General features: G+C 43.8%; 1 protein-coding gene across 1 annotated transcript in view; it reads right to left on the bottom strand.

The window, feature by feature from the left end:
- EDIL3 (EGF like repeats and discoidin domains 3) overlaps positions 1-20,043 on the bottom strand; it is a 234,899-nt gene extending 214,856 nt beyond the window's left edge. Inside the window, 1 exon segment of the mRNA XM_033086417.2 lies at positions 19,774-20,043. Coding sequence (XP_032942308.1) covers positions 19,774-19,840 — 67 coding nt within the window. The 5' untranslated portion in view covers positions 19,841-20,043.
- Between the last annotated feature and the right edge of the window lie 87 nt (positions 20,044-20,130).

The following is a 20,130-nucleotide window of genomic DNA, read 5'->3' on the forward strand; positions in this document are numbered from 1 at the left end:
TGAGCTCATTGAGTCTTCACACATGCCTGCCTGAAACTTTTGTGGGTATTGCCTGAAGTAAAAAAAAATTTTATAAGTCAGTTAAAATTAAATCATCCTACCTAGACCGCTTTTTGAAATGACAGTAGTGAGATCTGCATGCAAAACTGATCCAGCATTCTATGTAATATTATAGCATATAGCATATTAATTCACTTGAAAATGATGTTAAAAATACTTTTTTCCTCCACTTTTTTTTTTCCCTAATGACTTACACTTTGACTTTCATGAACCACATCTTAAATGATCTCTCAGTTGACTACATGGCTGGTTCCAAGACTTACGGTCCCCTAATTACCCACATTAGATTGGAGTAATTATGGAGCAGACCAGACCAAGGCATCAGCAATTCCTTGGGAATTCCTGTCCTTGGAAATTACAGCAAAGGAGTTTGCCATGGCAGCACAAAAGGAAAGGGGTTTTCAGACCTCAGCCCAGCATGGTGCAATATCTGTACCCACTCTTGGGTCTAGGAATGTGGGATTTCCCCAATTTCATCTCTCCTTTTAGAGCAGAGTCTCTCCTGCTTATCCTTTTCTTCTGAAGAAATACATGCACTGGAATTTGAACTGCAATAAATTGGATTTTTCTACAAGATCTTTTTAACAGATTCGTCATCTCTTGTTCAAATCACTATTTTCCACCCTCTGCCAGCTCAGCTGTGGTTACAACGCAGATTTTTCTCCCACACAGTGACAACCAGAACCAGCTGGACATATTCAACTAGTTGGTTTAGTAACTCATCAGGGAAAGTTTTTCTCTTTTTCCTACACACTTCGAAGGGCAGACAGAAGACCTCTTCACTGGAAGTTCTGGATAGGGAGATATGGATAAAGGAGAACAAGGAATTGAGCCCTAACCTTCACTGTCTCCAAGAAGCACATTAAAAATTGAACTGCTTCCTCCAAGTCTTCAGGAAGCTTGAATTTCTGCCATTTATGAATTATCATAAATTATTACAGCTGGTATGGACCAAAATAACATTGAAATACTGACCAGTATTGCTTTGCTTGCCACTTTATTCAAAGAGGTGAGAATGAGGAAGTGGCTGACATTCTCCCAGTTTTTTTTCCTTAATTATTCCCCCAGGACACCTCTTTTCCTTTCCACTGGCACAGCTCATCACCCCAAGTTCTCACCTGCTGGGGTTTATTATAATTTTCCATATCTCACCCAGGCTTTCAGAAATGGAACAGCAGCTTTCCAAATGCTGCTGCAAAGCACTGCACAGGGCTCCTGCTTCATTTTGATCATTAATGTCCTTTTGTGTCTCCATTTTTTCTCTCTCTCCTACCACGTCCCACATAGGTCACCCCTGCTTTCAAAGCTCTTTGAAGCATCTCTTAATGCATCATCAATTACTCAGTAACAAAAAGTCCAGCAGAACCTTCCATGTATTTGAAAATTTGTCACCAAAGCACCCTGTGTTTCATTCTCTCCCACGCAGCCTTTTAGCTTTGGAAAGATGTTTTTAAGAGGTCCAACAAAGCTGCTTTTCATCTCCTCTGAACCCATTCTTAAAGCTCTCTGTGTCACACCATATCCCTGACCTTTACTTATATCAGGGGATTGCTGTAGCCACTTTGACCATCACAGTCTCATTTCATCAGGCTCTGTGCTCAGACAGCTTTTTCTCTTATCCTGAGGCTGCAAGATTTCAGCATTCTATTTTATTTTTTTTTGTGTGGTTGGCTAATACAATCCACAGTGTCAGCCAGTATGTCCCTAGATGCTGTGAAAACAGAATCAGACAGATTTACTTAGCCATGGTCCTTGAAGAGCTGCCATGAAAGCTTTTGCCATACCACTGGCACAAGAATTCAATACTCATAAAAAGAGAGACAAATGCACTGCTCACCCCAATTATTGCTCTCAATATTTGCAAGACAGTTTCACGCTCAAGATCAGAAACTGTATGAGCAGCAATGGGATGTTTGCACGAGAGTTTAAGCCAATGGATAAAAAATAAACCACACTCTTGTTCTTGCACCTGCAGCAGCTCCTCCCTTCCTGCAGGACTCATGTTCCTGCACATGCAGGAATACAGTGGCATGAAAAATCGGTTTTATATTTGAGATGTGCACCAGACAAAGGAAGAAAACCTTATGAAAGGAAGTGTATCAATTCTTCTCTGTTTCTTTCACCTTCTTTGTTGAGGCCAGACCTGGACTATCCACGTGGCAGAACCAATGGGGTATCTAAGAACTGGTGATCCTTGTTCTCTTCCTCTCTATGCCACCTTTAGATCTCTCCTCTCCTGCTTTTTCTGGGTATGGTTATCCTATTTTACCCCTTACTCCATACCAAAGTTTATTAAGAAGACTAGGAGCTTGTCAATTATAATTGTAATTGTAAAAATTGAGATCTTGAAGTTTGTTGCTGGAGGTTGTAAAATTAAAGGGCCTTTTATCCAAAGCTTTTGAGAGTTAAAAGTGCTAATTGCTAGAGTTAAGGCAACAAGGTAATAAAGCATTATAATTCCCTTGACATGTGGAGTGGTGTTTCTTTACAGCATGATGAGAATTTATAATGACCATCTTGCCAAATGGGTCGAGATATTTGGGATTCTCCCTCTGAGAGGGTATCCTGGCGTGCAAGCACGTTCAGAAATCTGAACATTAATCCTCAACACGACGCTCAGCTGAGGATTTTTGTGATGAAGGGTGCAGCGTTTACATCTGAGAGTGCACCTTCCAGAAGCACAGCGCTGCAAGGTTGTGCCTTTTCCTTCTTCTGAGCTCTACCGAGTGCTCTCAATCTCTGGCGGAGGCAATCAAAGGCAATGAAAACTGTCTGGCTTATTGTGCAGACACGTTCTCACTTTTCAAGCAAAAGAAACATTTCGTACCAAGCACAGCTCATGATCAACGGTCAGCAATCAGGAACATTTAATTCACGCATATTTTTATTTCTGTACTTATGCAGGTTGCCATATACTGATCAGCTGTGTTTACACACTGCTTTCATTAATAAACCTGTGCAGGGTACATTCATTTTACCAGCTAATTTGCTTGAAACTGATTTCCTGAGGCAGAGCCAGTGAACTGAAGCGCCTATAGTTTTTGTGAAAAATATAAAACCACTTTCCATTAGTTTTAAAGATCAGCTGCTTTATTATACAAAATACCTCATTTTTTACCACAGTCAAGAAATAGGGAGGTTTTAAATTAGATAATTAATTATTAGAAAATGTCTGTTCTTCCCCCAGAGTGTAACCAAAATGAATCACCAATTCAGTTCATTTTAACTTCTTCCCTCAGCACTCAGCAGAGTTGTTAAACTCTTCGCATGATCACTGAATCTTAAATCTATAAACCTCATCATCTCAGCAGGAGGTTTTCATCTGAGATCTCTTGAACCAAATGCAGAATTCATTTTAAAATTCAGGCTCATAACTTCATTCCAGTGTGTTTGAAAAAGCCATGGTTTTCTGTCACAATCTGGAAATTGAACATTTCTATTACCATCTCTAGGAGGAAAATGTGCAAGAAGAATCTCTACATATTGCTACCCATTTCTATTTCCATTTGGATTTCATAAACAAAAATAAAGGAAAGTTAAAAATGCAAATAAATCTTTGGTTTTGGGCTCTTACAGGCAGCCCACACAACTGCAAGACTATAAAGTGAAAACAGCAAAATGAGAAAAACCGAAAATCACAGCTTATTTAATGTTGCTCAGTCTACTTTATTAATGATAAGCAACAATTACAAAGTAAATGAGCAAACAAAACCAAAAAACACCAGATGCATGCTGCATATCTTAGATTTTATTTTGCTGGCATCTACATAAACTACAACCCTATTCTTTCCATTGGAAGGACTGTTCTGCAGTAGGGAATTGAATAATGCTTTATCTCACAGAGATACTCAAAATGGGGGTTATGAGGGGCACAAGATTTCATCCTCACCCCCAGTGAGGGTCATATTTATAGAGAAAGTGACTCTGACTCTCCAGCCATCCACTGTTGTCTCTGCCTCCTCAGTCTCACCCTTCCACAGGGTGAATTTTTAATCTCAGGATTGAGGATTGCTCCTCAATCTGCCCTGCAATGACACAGCCCTGGTCCCACAGGTCTCTCTGTTTGCAGGGCAGGAGATCCAATCCCCAACAGCACCGTGCTCTCCCTGACCTCACACCCATTTAAACAGTGCTTTTCTAAACTGGGCATCAAAAAACTAAACATCTGTGTGCTCACAGGGCAGGACTTGGCATTTGTTGAAGAGAAAAGTGCCCAGCCCCTGCTCCAGCCCAGGCACAGGACTCTGTCCCTGCTCTCCCCACACCTCCAGCCATCTCCCCCCAGCCCATCAGGTGGGCCAGGTGTGATTTAAACCCTGCTGACAGCCCCAGGGCAGCTCCTCCATCCCACAGCCAGGAACGTGCTCCGTGCTTTCCCAGGCACCAGGCAAGGCTGACCAGCCTGGAGCTTCCCCTTCAGCTAAACTCCTGGGCTTTCTGGAGCAGGGGTGCAACATCCATCCACCTTTCTTGGGTCACCAGGGTCATCCCTGCATGTCCCAGGGGTGAGAGAGGGGTCCAGGTGATCCCTGGATGTCCCAGAGGTCACAGATGGGTCCAGGTGATCCCTGGATGTCCCAGAGGTGAGAGAGGGGTCCAGGTGATCCCTGGATCTCCCAGAGGTGAGAGAGGGGTCCAGGTGATCCCTGGGTCTCCCAGGGGTGACAGATGGGTCCAGGTGATCCCTGTGTGTCCCAGAGGTCACAGAGGGGTCCAGGTGATCCCTGGATCTCCCAGAGGTCACAGATGGGTCCAGCCCATCCCTGGATGTCCCAGAGGTCACAGAGGGGTCCAGGTGATCCCTGGATCTCCCAGAGGTGACAGATGTCTCATCCTGCACAGGAACTGCCCAAGTCCCAACACCCTTGGATGAAATCCATCGTGTCCAGCATGTCCATCCTGTCCCACTGATCGAGTTACATTATTTTCCTTTATCTTTTCTCCCCTTGCTTAGTCCCCCACAGCTGCAAAAGCAGAGGTGGGGAACAGACCTGAGATGTGACATCAGAAATTATGAGTTTCCAGCTTCCTCCATCACGGACCTTTCCACCCACAGCTCATTTGGGGGTGCTCCCTTAGATTTCCCTCCTGTCTCTCAACACAGGATTGAAGCTCTTGGTAAAAGTAAACAGCCACCTGCAACACCTATACTTGACAGACAGAGGCGTTAATTTTGGGTATAAATAGCGTTACCCAACTGGCACATTGCAAAATGGCAACCTTACCATTTTGTATTTAAAAAAAAAAAAGATAAATGTTTTACACAATTGCTGGCAAACAACTCAGTTTAAGGGCCCCAGACCAGATCATAAAGAGACTCACAGGTTTTAAGGCATGACATATCTAATTCAGAGCTGGCAGTGTTTATCTCTGTTTTTGCCTGAAAAACAGGAATCCAAACCAAGGAATGTAACTTAACAATCAAAAATTTCAGAGAGGTTTTAGCCCACTCTCCAGTAGGCTGTAATACAGTTCTTTTTTTCCCCATGGTTCTCTGAAACCATAAAATCCTAAACTATGTCTATAATAATAAAAAACTGTACATCTGATCTGAAGATTTAATTATTTAGTTTGGATATAAAGTGACAGCTTGCAATATAGATAATAGTTTTGGCAAAGCTGCAGACATTAATCTAGAGGCAGCTTCAGTGTAAAGCTATTGTGGCTGTATTCAATAGAAGTGTCATTGCATTATTAAAATCAAGAGAAGCCACAAAGATCCATATTCCTCAAAAAGTTAAATCTGAAAGGCAACCTACTTTCAACATGAGGTTTGGATTAAGATCTATCAGGGCCCTTGGTCTTTGAACCACCAACTGAAAAATCAAAAATCCTAAAGTTCAACAGAGTTCAAATTGAGAAATGAATAAAAACAAAAATATAATGAAGAAAAAGAAAAAGGGATAAAATAATAAACCAGAGAAAAGCAGTGGTTTAGGATATAATACAAATCCAAAACCTGAAAATACTTTCAAATAACATAACGTTTGATGTAGCAAAGCTTTTTGTCTACATTTCCTGCCCTAAGTTTACTGCAGCAGCACCTGGCTCCACTTCTTGGTCATTATAACTTGCAACATGGATGATTATCAGAACTATTAGAAAGCTTTCGATTGACTCAGGGTTCTATGAAAAATGAAAAATTCCATATAAAGTCTCTGTGCAAAGGAAGAAATCGAGATTTCATTAAAACCTCATGCTTGAAGAAACAAAAAAAGTCCAGGCAACCTCTTTCCACAAAAACACGTTAATAAATAAGTAAATACAGAAATAAATTTCCTTTTTTCTCTGCCAGACAACAGTACATGCAGTTGAAAAATTCAAGGTAGTTAGTGGTAAACAAACTAGGTCACTACACAGATACCAAGGATAAATATAGTTATTTTTAATGCAGGGAAACATTCCCAGACAAATTTTTGACAGCCTGAGATAGCTGTACTGAATGCAGAAACCTGTTTTGTCTACGAACATCACCAGCACTCTTCACTTTTTGGTGAATGCTTCAAGAATATAAATAAAGATCTGTCCTGTGTTAGTGCTTACAGACATGATAGGAAAAGGCAAAAGCCAAAAAGATATTTGCATGGTAATACAGCAACAATCCCTCCTCCCCACCTAATCCATTCTTGTACAATTCCTGCCACTGCCATTTTCAACCAGACTCCCCATGAGGTCTGACAGGACCATGTGGGGACACACCTGTGCTGCCCCAAGAACAACACTGGCACCACACCACAAACAGCAGAGATGTGATTTCTTCAAATTTCTCATTTCCAGAAGGAGGATATGGGGTCTGTGTCTTAGGTTGCAATACAGGATGTGACCAAAAGTTTGTGTTCTGTCACCATCAGTTAAACCAGGTGGGGCAGTGATCCTGATCCCTGTGGGATATCTCCTGTTAATGGCACAGCTGTTAAACCAGCTGGGGCAGTGTTCTTTATCTTTCCACAGCCCATCCTCCCTCCAGGAGATCTCTCCTGTTCATGGCCACTGAGTCCCAGGGCATGGCTGATAAAATTCCATCATCCCATGGGGAGATGCTCCAGCCAGGGGAGGAGCCAAGCATTCCCTACCCTGATCAAATCTGAGATTTGGAACATCAGAGCAGCCTTTCCCACTGGATCCCAGAGGAAAACCAGACCCATCCACATCATCCCTGGAGCTTTGGAGGAAACTGCACCTTGTACAGGAGCACTGCTCCAGCTGAGCCACATCTGCAGGAGGATGCAGCCACCATGGAATGGGACTGCTGCCAACACCCTGCCTGACGGGTGTCAGGCTGTACTCTGACTGTGTCAGGGTTTGGGGTTTGTTCTTTGTAGTGCTGTATTTCTATTTTAATTTTCCTGGTAAAGAACTGTTATTCCTAATTCCCATACCTTTGCCTGAATGCACCTTAATTTCAAAATTATAATAATTTGGGGAGAGGGAGTTTATATTTTCCGTTTCAAAGAGGGGTTCCTGCCTTTCTTAGCAGACACCTGTCCTCCAAACCAGGACAGTCTGTTATGCCTTAAAGAGCATCAAGATTAAATACTCTCCCTTTTCATCCAGACAGAAGAAACAGGAATTCATCAGTCATTGGTGGAATGATGCCCACCCCTCAGGCTGCTCTCCAGAGCACAAACCCTGGGTGAAGCCAAAGAACAGGAGTGATTCAAGGAGGGTAGGAAGAAAAAGATGGCATTTTTAAAACTACATCAACTTTGAAGAAGCACCTTCCATAAGGCCTATTTCAGCAGATACGCACTCTAGACTGCAATCTACTTAGAACAGCAATTTTGTGTCTTTTATGTTGTTCTTTTTCAAAGAACATATGTAATATCTCTAAAATCTTTAGTAATCTTACTTCTGTATCTTAACAGAAAAATAGGGCAGAACAAAACCAGGCTCTTTCCACAGCTGCTTTTCCTACAGAAAATTTGATCAGAGACCCTACATAAAAGGCTTTAAAAAATTAGCCCAACTGTTACAAGATGCATATACCATGCTGTAAACAGGCCAGGCATTTTCAATTTCAATTGAAAAGCTTCTTGCACCTCATTTTGAAAATGAAAAATAAATGAGAATCTCCTGCTTGCACGGTAATAAAGTGAGAATAACACAGAATGACATTAACTGAGAGCTCTCCTGAAACAGCATTTCCAGATGATTCCCTGTTTGTGAGATGCCTGAAACTCTTTGGGTAAATATTTCCAGTATAACAACACTTCTCTCACACACTCATGAAATGAGATGGATCTTCAAGCAGCTGCTGTGGCTGCAGTGCTGGAGCTGGCACTACAGGAGACCCAAAACAAGGCTTTTATCAAGCATAAGTCATCAAAACTCATCATTTCTCTTAAAAGTAGATGACTTTTTCTACTTGATGTATCAACCTTTGTTTTCAGACTTCAGAGATGGAAGGTACAGACATGTCAAGGCTAAGAGATGGGTGGCAATGACAGGAAAAAAGCTTGATGTGACATAAAGGACAAAATATTTCTGTGAAAAATGCTAGCACAAAACTTCATGATTGTTATTAGAGCATTAACAGAATGAAAGGGTGGCTTACTGAAACTCAGAAATGATTAAAAGTATAGGTTCTTGCTACAGTTCTTCAGCTCTGCAAATGGTGCTCCTCCAGATTAAAAAAAAATAAATTCTAATTACATACCAATGATTTTTATTCCAGTGAAGCTGGGGTACAGTTTTGGGATATTATTCCCTCCCTCCTCTGCCTCAAAAGGAAATGTTTAGAAAGAATTTAAAGTTCTCTTCATATTTTTCTACAAATATAATGCTTTAACCAGAATTCAACTGGAAAAGAAACCAAAGTACTGATTTTAAATTATTACTGTCTACAGGAAATTTTTAAAAACCCCACAAAACCTCAAGAATTTGTTTATCAAAAACCCCAAACAATCAAGCAGCAGGCTAATTGGTCAAAATCAGTCAGTTACTAGTCCCAGACATTTTGAAAAGTTTTCTCTTTTTTCTCTTGAAGCACACAATGATTTTATCCATCTTGTCTTTCTTTCTTCCTGCTCAGCCTTCAGCTGGTCTGAATGAAGGAGCCAGAACCACATCAACTCCCTGGTAGTTTTAAAACAGATTTCTTGCCTGGAATTAAGCCAGAGCAGGGTTTCTAAGGCAGGCAGCTCCTCCTGTTTCCACTGAGAGCACATGGGGAGCTTCTGAGCCTCTCCTGCTCTGCATGGCCCCGGAGCGATCTTTATCCACAAGATAAATATTTGCAACAAAATAATTAGGGAAGAAAAAAAAAAAAAACCCACTGTAATTTGTCTTGAACAAAATAACTTACTGGGATAGACTAGTTACTCAACACTGGATGTGCCCCAGGATGAGATGGCCACTTTGGACTGGGAGATGGCCAGGGAAATGTGGGATTTGCTCCTCTGCCTTCATCCAGGGCAAGGTAGACAGAAACAAAAGGGATGCTCATGGATCTGACTTCTGCACATTTCCACAGCGGGGAATGCACAGCTATACTCGAGGCAGGGGGAAATCTGACACCCTGTGTCTTAGGGTTGGTGCAGAAATTTATTTCTTGGCAAAAATGCATAAAACTGGCATTGAGAAAACTATCCATAGCTTGCCCCTGAAGGACCCAGCTGAGGGCACATCCAGTGTTCAACATCCCTGTCCATGCCACTTGCTCCTCTGTCCTTTCCCCATTTCCCCTCCTTGCACCATCACTGGGAGTGGTGTGTTCCTGCCTTAAGCCATCCCAAGAAGGCAAATTACCTTTTTTTTAGAATTTTTTACAACTTTACTGTTCTGTGAAAGACCATCACTAGTGCTGGAATTAGGGAAAAGCTGCTGGCAGAGAAATTAGATGGGCTTTGGCCAGGCTATCAAATCTCACAGAGTTGTTCGTCTCAGCTTTGTCTTGCAGTAAAAAAACCCCAAATTTGGAGACTCAGGAAGTTTCCTACAGATCAGATACATATTTCACCCCTCCCTGACCAAACTGCTCTGACCCACAAGTCAGAGCTGCACCTTTTAGTGCTCTGCTTTTACTCACACTCAGCATTTTGGCTTCGAGTTGACAGTGAATAAGTTTAGATTAATTATTAGGAGGAAATTGTTCCCTGGGAGGGTGGGCAGGGCTGGCACAGGGTGCCCAGAGCAGCTGTGGCTGCCCCTGGATCCCTGGCAGTGCCCAAGGCCAGGTTGGACATTGGGGTTGGAGCAGCCTGGGACAGTGAAAGTGTCCCTGCCATGGCAGGGATGGCATGGATGGGCTTTAAGATCCCTCCCCAACCCCAACCATTCTAATACTCTACAATTCTCTGGCTTTAAATGCACATTTTTATGTAATTATTCACCTCTGCTGAAAGATACTGAGGCATGCTGGAGCAATCACTGCTCCTGCTGTGTGAACCAATATAGATGTGGTATTAACATTAAGTCAATATATATAGTCAATCACACTTTATTCCAGCTGATTTCCGAGCTCCTGTTCAGAATGTGGCTTTGATTTTTTTCTTCCCCGATGGATTTCACAAAAGAAAGGATACATCTGACACTACATTCCCAGCTATGACTGACATTGCTTCAATTATCTTTTTTCTTTTTTTTTTTTTCTGTCTTATGACTTTAGCGACAGGCTAAACCACACGACCCACATTTGGAGTAGAGTTTAAGGTTAAGTAAAACCAAGCTAGGAACGAGCCAGAGCATTCCTGTAACTGTGCCACAGTACAAAAATGCAGCATTTCTAAGAGAAATTCCTGAAAGAATTCATGTCCCTGGATAAGGATGCCAGGTTGAAGAGAACCTGGTGAAGAAAGCCAAGTCAGAATAGGATGGGCTTGATCACACCCAAGAAAATGAAAGTCATTATCAAAGAGGTTGATCTTTATCCTAAAGGGCTATCTGTAGGGAGTGCATTATTCTATACAAGGTCTGAAGGCAAAGCATAAAAAAAGACATTAAAGAAATTACACAGAAGCATCATTAGAGGAACATATATAGCATGCACCACAGAAGGGAGCTACTAGGTCATTTCAGCTACTTCCCATGACAACAGCACATCATTTCCCCATCCACACTGTACATTATTCACAGTATCAAGCTAATCTCCCCTTAAAATTGTTCAAATAAATAGCACTACATGGTTTTAAAATAGTTCTGGAATGGTATCTGAAAGCAATCAGCTAGTGGGTCTTAGTTTTTAACCTAGAAAAGACCTTGCAAAGCAATCCCCTGCAATTCCTCACACAAGCAAGGAATCTGACAAGTTACATTGCTAGTAATAGTTTCTCCATCTCTACTTCAAAAGCTTGAGCTGGAAAAGGAGTAAAAAAAAAAACAAAAACAAAAACAAAGCAACAAAGGAAAACTCTTGCAAACAAATTAAAGCAAGATGGTCTAAAGAACTGTAATACAGAGTAATCAGGAAGGAAACCTGGATTTCAGGGGTTCGTTTTGCAATGACACCCAGCAGTGATAGAAGCTCTCCTACATGAGGGAGAGACAGACTCAAAGATGTAAACAAACACTAAACTTAAAATAAATCTAGTTTATTTTATTTTTTTTTCTATTTTTCATGCCTCCGCTTGGCACATGCAAGTCTTATCTGTAAATGTTACTTGTGTGATCTGTGGTAGCTTCACTGTTGCAGAAACCTAAGACATGGGTAATCAGATGCCAGAAATTACTGTTATTTATGCTCTGCTGTCACAGCTCTCCGTAATTATGCAGGTTGACACAGCATCTTGACAATGATAGGGGAAAAAGCAGTTTTTACAGAGATTTTTTTTCAGCCTCCCTACACAGAAGCTAGGGAAATAAAATAGCTGCAGCTAAAAATTAGCAATGCAGTCATCTCTTTCACATTTGCTTTGGGGCTTTTTTTTTTTGGCTTGTCCAAAAGTTACTGCTATGAGAGTACTCAAAGATATGAATAAAGAGCTCTCTATCTCTAAATTGTAGCTTTATCCTGCAGTAGGACCATAATCTGACTATGCATAAATAAATGTCTTGTGTTGTTTAGAATTGAAAATAATAAAGGAAAAAATTACTTGAAAGGGGTGAGGGGCAGGAAGGAGAGAGGATTATTTGCAGAATGCTGAGAAAATGCCCTGCTTTACATTAAAATTAAAAATTTGAAACTGTGGGGTTCAAATCCATAGCATGAAGAACTTTACAGTCACCTGAGTTTGTGCTGTCCCAGGTGTGCAAACCACACTCCAGAGAGAGGCTGCTCAAGGGTTAAACCACTGTGTGTACAGAATTGCAATTTTCTGATAGAGCATTTTGTGTCAGAGGTGTGTAGGATGATCACCTCTCCCAGGTGACCCTCAGCCCCCTGAGAAATCCCACACCTAACCTCCCACCTCCTCTGGGGAAGGCTTTGCTCCCCTCCCTGTCCCCTGCAGCTTCCAGGGTCATGGACAACCCAAAAATCTGAGGCACATTTTTCTCTCACATCGTCAGATTCCTGCTGGAATGTTCCAAGCTCCTGCCCTGGCTCTGCTGAAGGAGCGCTGATCTTCTTGAGCCTCCTTATCCATCTGCTGCTCCTCCCTGCTGTCATCTGTGCACTTCAGCTTGCTGCTTTAAATACTGCGCCTGAAATCCTAAAACCCAGAACCTGTCGTTCTGTTGCTGCAGTTGGGAGAGCTGAGATAATCCAGGATTCTCCACTTAAACAGCACAGGCAGAAGGATGGCCTTGGCTGAACAGGAATATTCTCTTGGAAATAAGGCAATAAAGGAAGGTGTGTGAGCAGTGTGAGCAGGGCCAGGTGGCATGGGAAGAACACAGAGATACTGCTGCCAGAGGAGGGAGAAAATTCATGTGGAAAAATCCAAAGCTCAGATGGAGTTGGGGTTGCCAGAACTGTGGGGGACAATAAAAAGTGATTTTGAATAAAGTAATGGCAGTAGGCAGTGCAAAAATAACATGGGCCCATTCCAGGCTGAGGATGGTCACCTCACAGACAGGGACAGTGACCTGGCTGAGGTGTTTAATGCATCCTTTGTCTCCTGCTTTGGATGGACCAAGAGAGTCCCAGTGCCCTGAGCTGGAGAACCATCACTGTGAGAATCATCACATCATCATTAACAGGGGGTTCCCTGTTAATCCCAGTCTGCTGCTCCACCTGAATCCCTTCAAATCTGTGGGGCCTGATGGGGTTTGTCCAAGCTGCTGATGCCATCACAAAACTTCTCTTGATTATTTGAGTCGTCTTTGGAATCCCAGATGACTGAGAGCTGGAAAACATTGTCTTGGTTTTCAAGGAGAGCAAGAAGGAAAACCCTAGAAACTACAGGTCTGTCAGTCTCACTTCAGGGCCTGGTAAAGGTATGGAGAAGATTATTCTGAGAGGTATTGAAAAACACCTGGAGGACAAGGCAGTCACTGGTTACAGCCAGAATGGCTTCATGAGGGCAAAGCCTTGCTTGTCAAACCCGATTTCCTCTCATGACAAGATAGTGGATCTTGTGGGATCAGGGGAAGCCCGTTGATGGAATCACTCTGAATTTCAGGAATGACTTTCCAGAAAGTCATTTCCAGGATTGTTCTGGACAAACTCTCCATCCCACAAACACATCATGGTGATGTGAGCAGCTGGGCCATGGGTCAGGCACAGAGGTGACAGTGACTGGGGTGACATCAGGCTGGGGAGATTCTGCAGGGCTCCATCCTCAGCCCTGTGCTCCTCAACATCCTCATAAATTACCTGGATGTAGGACTGGAAGGGATCCTGAGCAAGCTCACAGATGATAAAAATTTGGGGGGAGCTGTGGAGTCCCTTGAGGGCAGGGAGGCCTTAAGGCGAGGCCTGGGCCAGCTCCAGCCCTGTGAGGGCAACAAGAGGAGTTTGTGCCCTTGGGATGGGACAGCCCTGGATGTAGGGACAAACCAAGCAAGGAGAGGTTGAACAGGGAAAGGCCTGGGGGTCCTGGTCAGTGGCCTGGGGGCCCTGGTCAGTGGCCAGGAGCCAGGAGGGACAGCCCTGTCCGGGGGCACCGGGCCCAGCATGGCCGGCCGGGCCAGCGAGGGCCTGTCCTGCTCTGCGCTGGGCCTCAGCTGCAATATTGTGCGCAGTTCTGGGAGCACGGTGTCAAAATGGCACTGAACATCAGGGAGTGTGGCAGGGAGGGCCTGGGGATGGGGAAGGGCCCTGGGGAAGCTGAGGGAGGCCATGGAGATGGAGGAGACTGAGGGGAGCCCTCACTGCAGCCCTGCAGCTTCCTCATGAGGGGAAGAGGAAGGGCAGCTCTGATCTCTGCTCCCTGGGACCATGGAATGGCCTGAAGTTGTGTCAGGGAGGTTTAAACTGGATATCAGGAAAGGCTCCCCAAGGAATGGGCACAGCCCCAGAGCTCCAGGAGTGTTTGGACAGCACTGCCAGGGATGCTCAGGGTGGGATTTTGGGGTGTCTGTGCAGGGACGGGAGCTGGACTGGGTGGATTTCGTGGGTCCCTCTCAAATCAGCATATTCTGTGGTTGTGTCAGTATTTACTTGTCCATTTTCAACCACAGATAGATATATATATATAAATAAAAATATGCAACCCTTATGGACACAAGTCTTTTATACACAAGGCACAAAACCCCCTTTTGCCCACAAATGACCCCTTAATAAAAAGTTTTAGGTGCGTGGAGTGAGGAATACTATCAATAACCTAAAAAAAATTAAAAATCTTAAACAGTGCTTTTGTTTAATATAAAAAATTCCTACTTCAAATACAGAGCTGTGCATCAAGAATTCATGGGATGATTGGGTCTTATCTAACATTTCCTAAACTTCTAAGTATCAGACCAGATGTGAGGTACATAAGTGACTGCAATTCCTCCTTATGGTCTCTGGAGTGTAGATCTACCCAAATTATACTCAAAGTACAGCATGTTTGCATCTAGCTGCTACACATTATGTAAAATTAAGATGTTTTTATGTGTGTTTCATGTGATCACACATTCACACACACACCCCCCATATAGTTATTAGCTAGATTAGCTAGAGACTTTATTAGATAATCATGGTCTGCTTCATTTCTCAGGTTTCGGAACCTAAAATACAAGAACACCCCCACTGTGAAGAAAGGTAACACAGCTTGCTGATTAGAGGGAAGAAAAACCCACACAAACAAATGAATGAAAAACCCACAAGTATGTTAAGTGTACTCCCTCACTAACAAGACTGAGATCTGATAAAACCTCAAAGCACAAAGATGTGGTGGAGGTTCTGTGCCTCCAGATTCCTGGGTTGCTGCTGTTCATTCAATCCCTGACTCCAGAGCACACAAACCCACAGCTGCAGGTACTGGGTTTGGACAGATTCTTGCTCTGTTCCCACAGTATGAATGGCAAAAAAAGCTGTTTTACCCTCTAAACAGATATCTAGAAAATCAGCCCTACACACAGTAAGTTGTTCTCCCTCCAACATAACATCCAAGTTTCCTATTAAAAAGGAAACTTCGACCCAGACTGACATAACACACCAAATTTAGGCTGAATTTGCCTTTCCCCTAGTTTGTCTCCTGAACTTTAAATGTAAAATCTGTTTTGGTCTTCCAATATAAAACAGCATTTTTCCAGAATAATTTTGCAGGTGTCAGTATTCTTACAATGCTTCTTTGGACTTGAATCTTTTGACTCTTCTTTTCTAACGCATCACCTGACTAAGATTTCACCGTGTTATGGCTGTGAACCTGTTCTGAAACTTGAATTAACACCTGTTTGTTGTTCAACCTATATTTATTCAAACCCAACATAGTGTCACCCCTGACATGGGCAGGGACAACTTTCTTTCCCAGGGACACCCAGGGAAGAAATTTCATCATTCAATCAAATCTAATCTCACTTGTAATACAGTACCAACCATCCTTTAGGATTTCAGAAATCCTGTCTCTGTGGCTTAGCTAAGTTTGAGACGCCTAGGAGACTAAGATGAAAGCAGTAACATGCCAAATCTTATGTGACTCACAATAAATTTGAGAATAACAGAGATTTATATCTGATTCTTGCAGTTTCTTAAATACAGCTTCCCTAAATATCTTCACTTAGGCTGAAGGGGTATCAGGCTGTGAGCTTGTTACTGCTGTTGTAGAGACATGTGCTGCATAAACAGCTAATTTAAGGCATAAAAATCTTAATTAGAAGTTACTGCCTTTCAAAATATCTGCCAGAGTGGATAACTTCCATGATTTTCAGATGGATGGTAATTGAAAAAATGTGGAGGAGGGAAGATAAGACAGTGACCCTTTCCCCTATGGTGCCATTGATACACAACCTTGTATGAAGTATATCCTTTGAAAAGAGACACAAAAGATAAGGACATAAAGGGCAGTGAAATAGGAGGCTGGGCACGTGAAAAAAAAAAACAACTAATACTACCAGAACGATTAATTCCAGTTATAATAATGCATGGCTTGACATCAAATTTTGTCCTAGGCTGACCAGACACGTACAGAGTACAACAGTATATCCACTATATGCTTTCTGGAGGCTATACGAGCAGTCATGGAAAATCAATTTGAATACAAATGTAATTTGTTGAAAGAACAGTGAAAATCATTATGCAGGGTCACACTGTCAGCACTTTGTACAGAAGCAGATGCTGTCCAAAGATGCAAAGGCATTCAGTAAAACAGAAGAATCTTGGTCTTTAAAAGCCTCTGTGATCTTTTCAGCCTTTCAGTATAGATACGTGAGAACAAAGCTACAGTTTACCTCTCTTGTTTCTCAGTACTTTTGCTCCTTGCAGCTGATTCCAGCTGCAGAAGGGGGCTTTATAGAAACTTCTAAGCCTCAGAGATAGTGAAAGTCCCCACTGTAATGGAGAAAAAGTAACATCTTTGAACGCTTCCTTCAAAGTTCCAGAGTTTTTCGCTCAGGCTGATAGGACACGGGCATAAAATAAAGAATTGGACTTGCCTGTTTTCAGCAACGTCAACACCATTTTTTAGGCAAACCACACATAAAAACTGAGTGGACAGCTAAGTGGAGAAGCATGATACAACCCAGGGAGCAGCTTCACTATAAACACAACTCAAATGGGGATTTTTCAGGAGGTCCTGTTGCAAAAATGTTTATCATGAAGGTGTGGGATGCACTGATCAGCTTACACCATGGCCAGAGGTGCATCTCAGAACCAAATCAGCCACCACTTTTAAATCATGCTTTCCCTTCATCTGATCCCAATCTTCACTGACTGTTCTTAAAGCTGTTGACTTATATACCCTAAAAAAATACACAGTGGTACTCATGAGCCTGTATTGCTGCAGGTGGGATGCACTGTGTTTCTTCCTCCTGAAATAATCCCTTGTGGTGTCTGTAGTCTGGTAGTTACTGGCTGTCCACACACAGTAAAGCACCAGAGTGCCTGGCATTCAAATTTGACCAAGGAACAGCAACAGCAGCAAATGTGAAAGCTTACAGCTCTTTTTAAATATGTATAAAAGGGTATTGCTTATTAAAAATGCACCTGCATCTTTCTTGCAAACTAAGGGCTGGAAGTCACTGCACCCTTGAAGGCTGGTTTCATCATGTACTTGCATTTAAACGCATCTCTGAAGATCAGGCTCCTGTTACAGTGCATGAGATTGCAAATTTATCAGACTGGCCAGGAAGAAGAAAATGACAGTCTCCCATTGAGATGACTTTTTCATCCATTACTATCTTTCCCTCTTTCTCACCCTTCTCTCTGCCTTAAAACCAACAACAACAGCAAAAAGACAAAAAGAACCCCACCCCAAACTTGTGCTCCAAACACAAAAAGCAAAATTTTTTTTATCATGAATAAACAGGATTTCAACCTCCACCATTACTTTGCAGGGCTCCAGCAAGAAAAGCAGCTGGTATTTTTCTTTTAGAGTAGACTTGAAATGCAGGTCAGTAATGAAGTATATGACTCAACTTTCATCTGCACTTGGAATTTACCCCCACTGGTTTTCATTCTACACCATTATGGGAATGGACCCATAGTGAGTGGTGTTGAGACAAGTTCTGCACTGTTCAAAACCTGCTTTTGAAAGAGTTTTGGTTGCTTACAGTGCTTAGAGTCATTGCAACTTTGAGGGGATCTATTAAAAGTAAATGTTATGACAGCCACCAAAATTAACCCACTATATCAGACTTGTCAAGCAGCATTTTGCTCCTTTTCAGCACAAAAAAAAAAAAGACTCAGTATAATTTTCTTCTGTTTCTTTTCAATAGCCAAGGACAAGCCTTTAACTGAACAACCACAGCTTAAGCAATCACAGAGAAAATGGATTTTTTTCCCTCCTATCTCACTTCTGCTAGAAAACCTATTAAGTTCTCTCTGTTCTGAAGTTACCTGAAAGCGTGGCAAAACTGTAGACTTTAATGAGAAAGCATCACAGATGTGAGCTACCAGAAGTTCCAAAGAAGCCCAGTGCAAAGCACTTAGGGCAAGTCCAGACTTTATGGCAGGTTCAGTTATCTTCTGCCTAAAACAGAGACTTTGGGGAATAAGCTGCAGGTACAAGGACGTATTGCATAAGCTATCACATGCTCACTGCAACTGTGTGAGTGCTACCAGATTTTGAGAAGCCACCGTGCTGAATAATTTAAGGGCTAATAAAATATTCAGCTTTTTACTGATACGCTGGTTTCATTTTGAAACCTCAAAAAAAAAAAAAAGTTAATAATGAGGGAAACAGGTCTAAAAGTCAGTGGGAATATTCTGGTACTCATTAGTTGTTGAACCGAGCAAGGAGGACGGGGTTCTCCACAGAGGGTGGGATCACACAGAGAGAAAATCCGCGGCGCAGGAGGATGCTCGGAGCTCGCAGAGGACGAGGAGAGTCCTCGGGGGGCTGCGGGCAAGAGCAGGGCACCCGCGGGGATCCCGGAGCCGAGCCCAGCGCCTTCCCCGGGGACCCGGGAGGGTCAGCCGGGATGGGCAGGATGCGATGGGACGGGCAGCGAGTGATCCGGGAGCCCCCCAAGCTTTCTGCTCGCCTCCTCGCACGACGAGCTCCTACAACTTTTCAACGCGAGCAGGGTAAACCCCACGTAGCCTGCGAGAACTGGTTAATGCGAATAATGAAGAGAACTCCCAAGAGACCTAAAGTTGTCTCCTTAGGGGAGCGTTGGCGTTTTCCTTTCCGGGAGGGTTTTTGATATCGGTAGGGTTTTGTTTGGTTTGTTTTGGGTGGGGGTGAGACACCGAGAAGGCGCCGAGGGTGTTTTAGGATGGAGAAGACCTAATTAAAGGGAGGCAGCGAAAGGCTCGCCTGGCACGAACTGCTCGCTGCTGCCGAGATGCTCAAGCTCCCGAACGTGTTTGCAAACTGTTCCGCCTTTTGCTGGGTCTCTCTCGGAGCTAGCAGCCTCCGAATTACAGCCAAGACCGGTGGCTGGGAAGGGCTGGGGGGGAAGAAGGGAAAAGCGGTGGGGACAGCTCTGCGGATATTAAATCTTCCCAGCCGCTCATCTGGATTACATTTAAGCTCTCATGGCATTTCCTTCCCCTCTAATTAAGCACAGTTTCAAAACAGAACGCGTCTGAGGATGGATAGTCCGCCGGCTTCTATTTCAAATGCAGCGATAAGTAGTACTGTACATTTTTCTTTTTTCTTTCCTTATCCATAAAGAGAAAAGGAGAGCCCAGACAGCGGCATCCTGCTGAAAGCCACCTCCCCTGTCCCCCGCGCACTTGGACTCCGACTTTGCGGGAGCTCCGGCGCGACCCCGAGCCCCGTCCCCGCTCCGTCCCCGCCGTGCCCTCACCTCGGGCGGGGCGCGGCGCCGCCAGGCTCCCGCAGAGCGCCAGCCAGGCCAGCACCGCGCGGCTCATCCTCCTCCTCCTCCTCCTCCTCCTCCTCTTCCTCCCGCTGCTCCTTCTCCGGCTCTCCTCCGCCTCAGCCCAGCGATGCGAGCTGGCGGTGCCTCCTCCCGCCGAGGCGATGCGATGCTCGGATGCGCAGGTCCCTGCCGGCGTCCCCCCGGCCGAGCGCAGCCCCCGCCGCTCTCCGCTGCCACCGCCCTTACGCGCTGCGCGGAGCCCGTCCCGCCGCCCGCCCGCTCTGCGCGCCCGCCAGGTGCCGCCGCGCCGCCAGCATGGCCCGGCCGCCGCCTCCCAGACGC

The sequence above is a fragment of the Catharus ustulatus genome (genome assembly GCF_009819885.2).
Source record: "Catharus ustulatus isolate bCatUst1 chromosome Z unlocalized genomic scaffold, bCatUst1.pri.v2 scaffold_26_arrow_ctg1, whole genome shotgun sequence".
Taxonomy (NCBI): domain Eukaryota; kingdom Metazoa; phylum Chordata; class Aves; order Passeriformes; family Turdidae; genus Catharus; species Catharus ustulatus.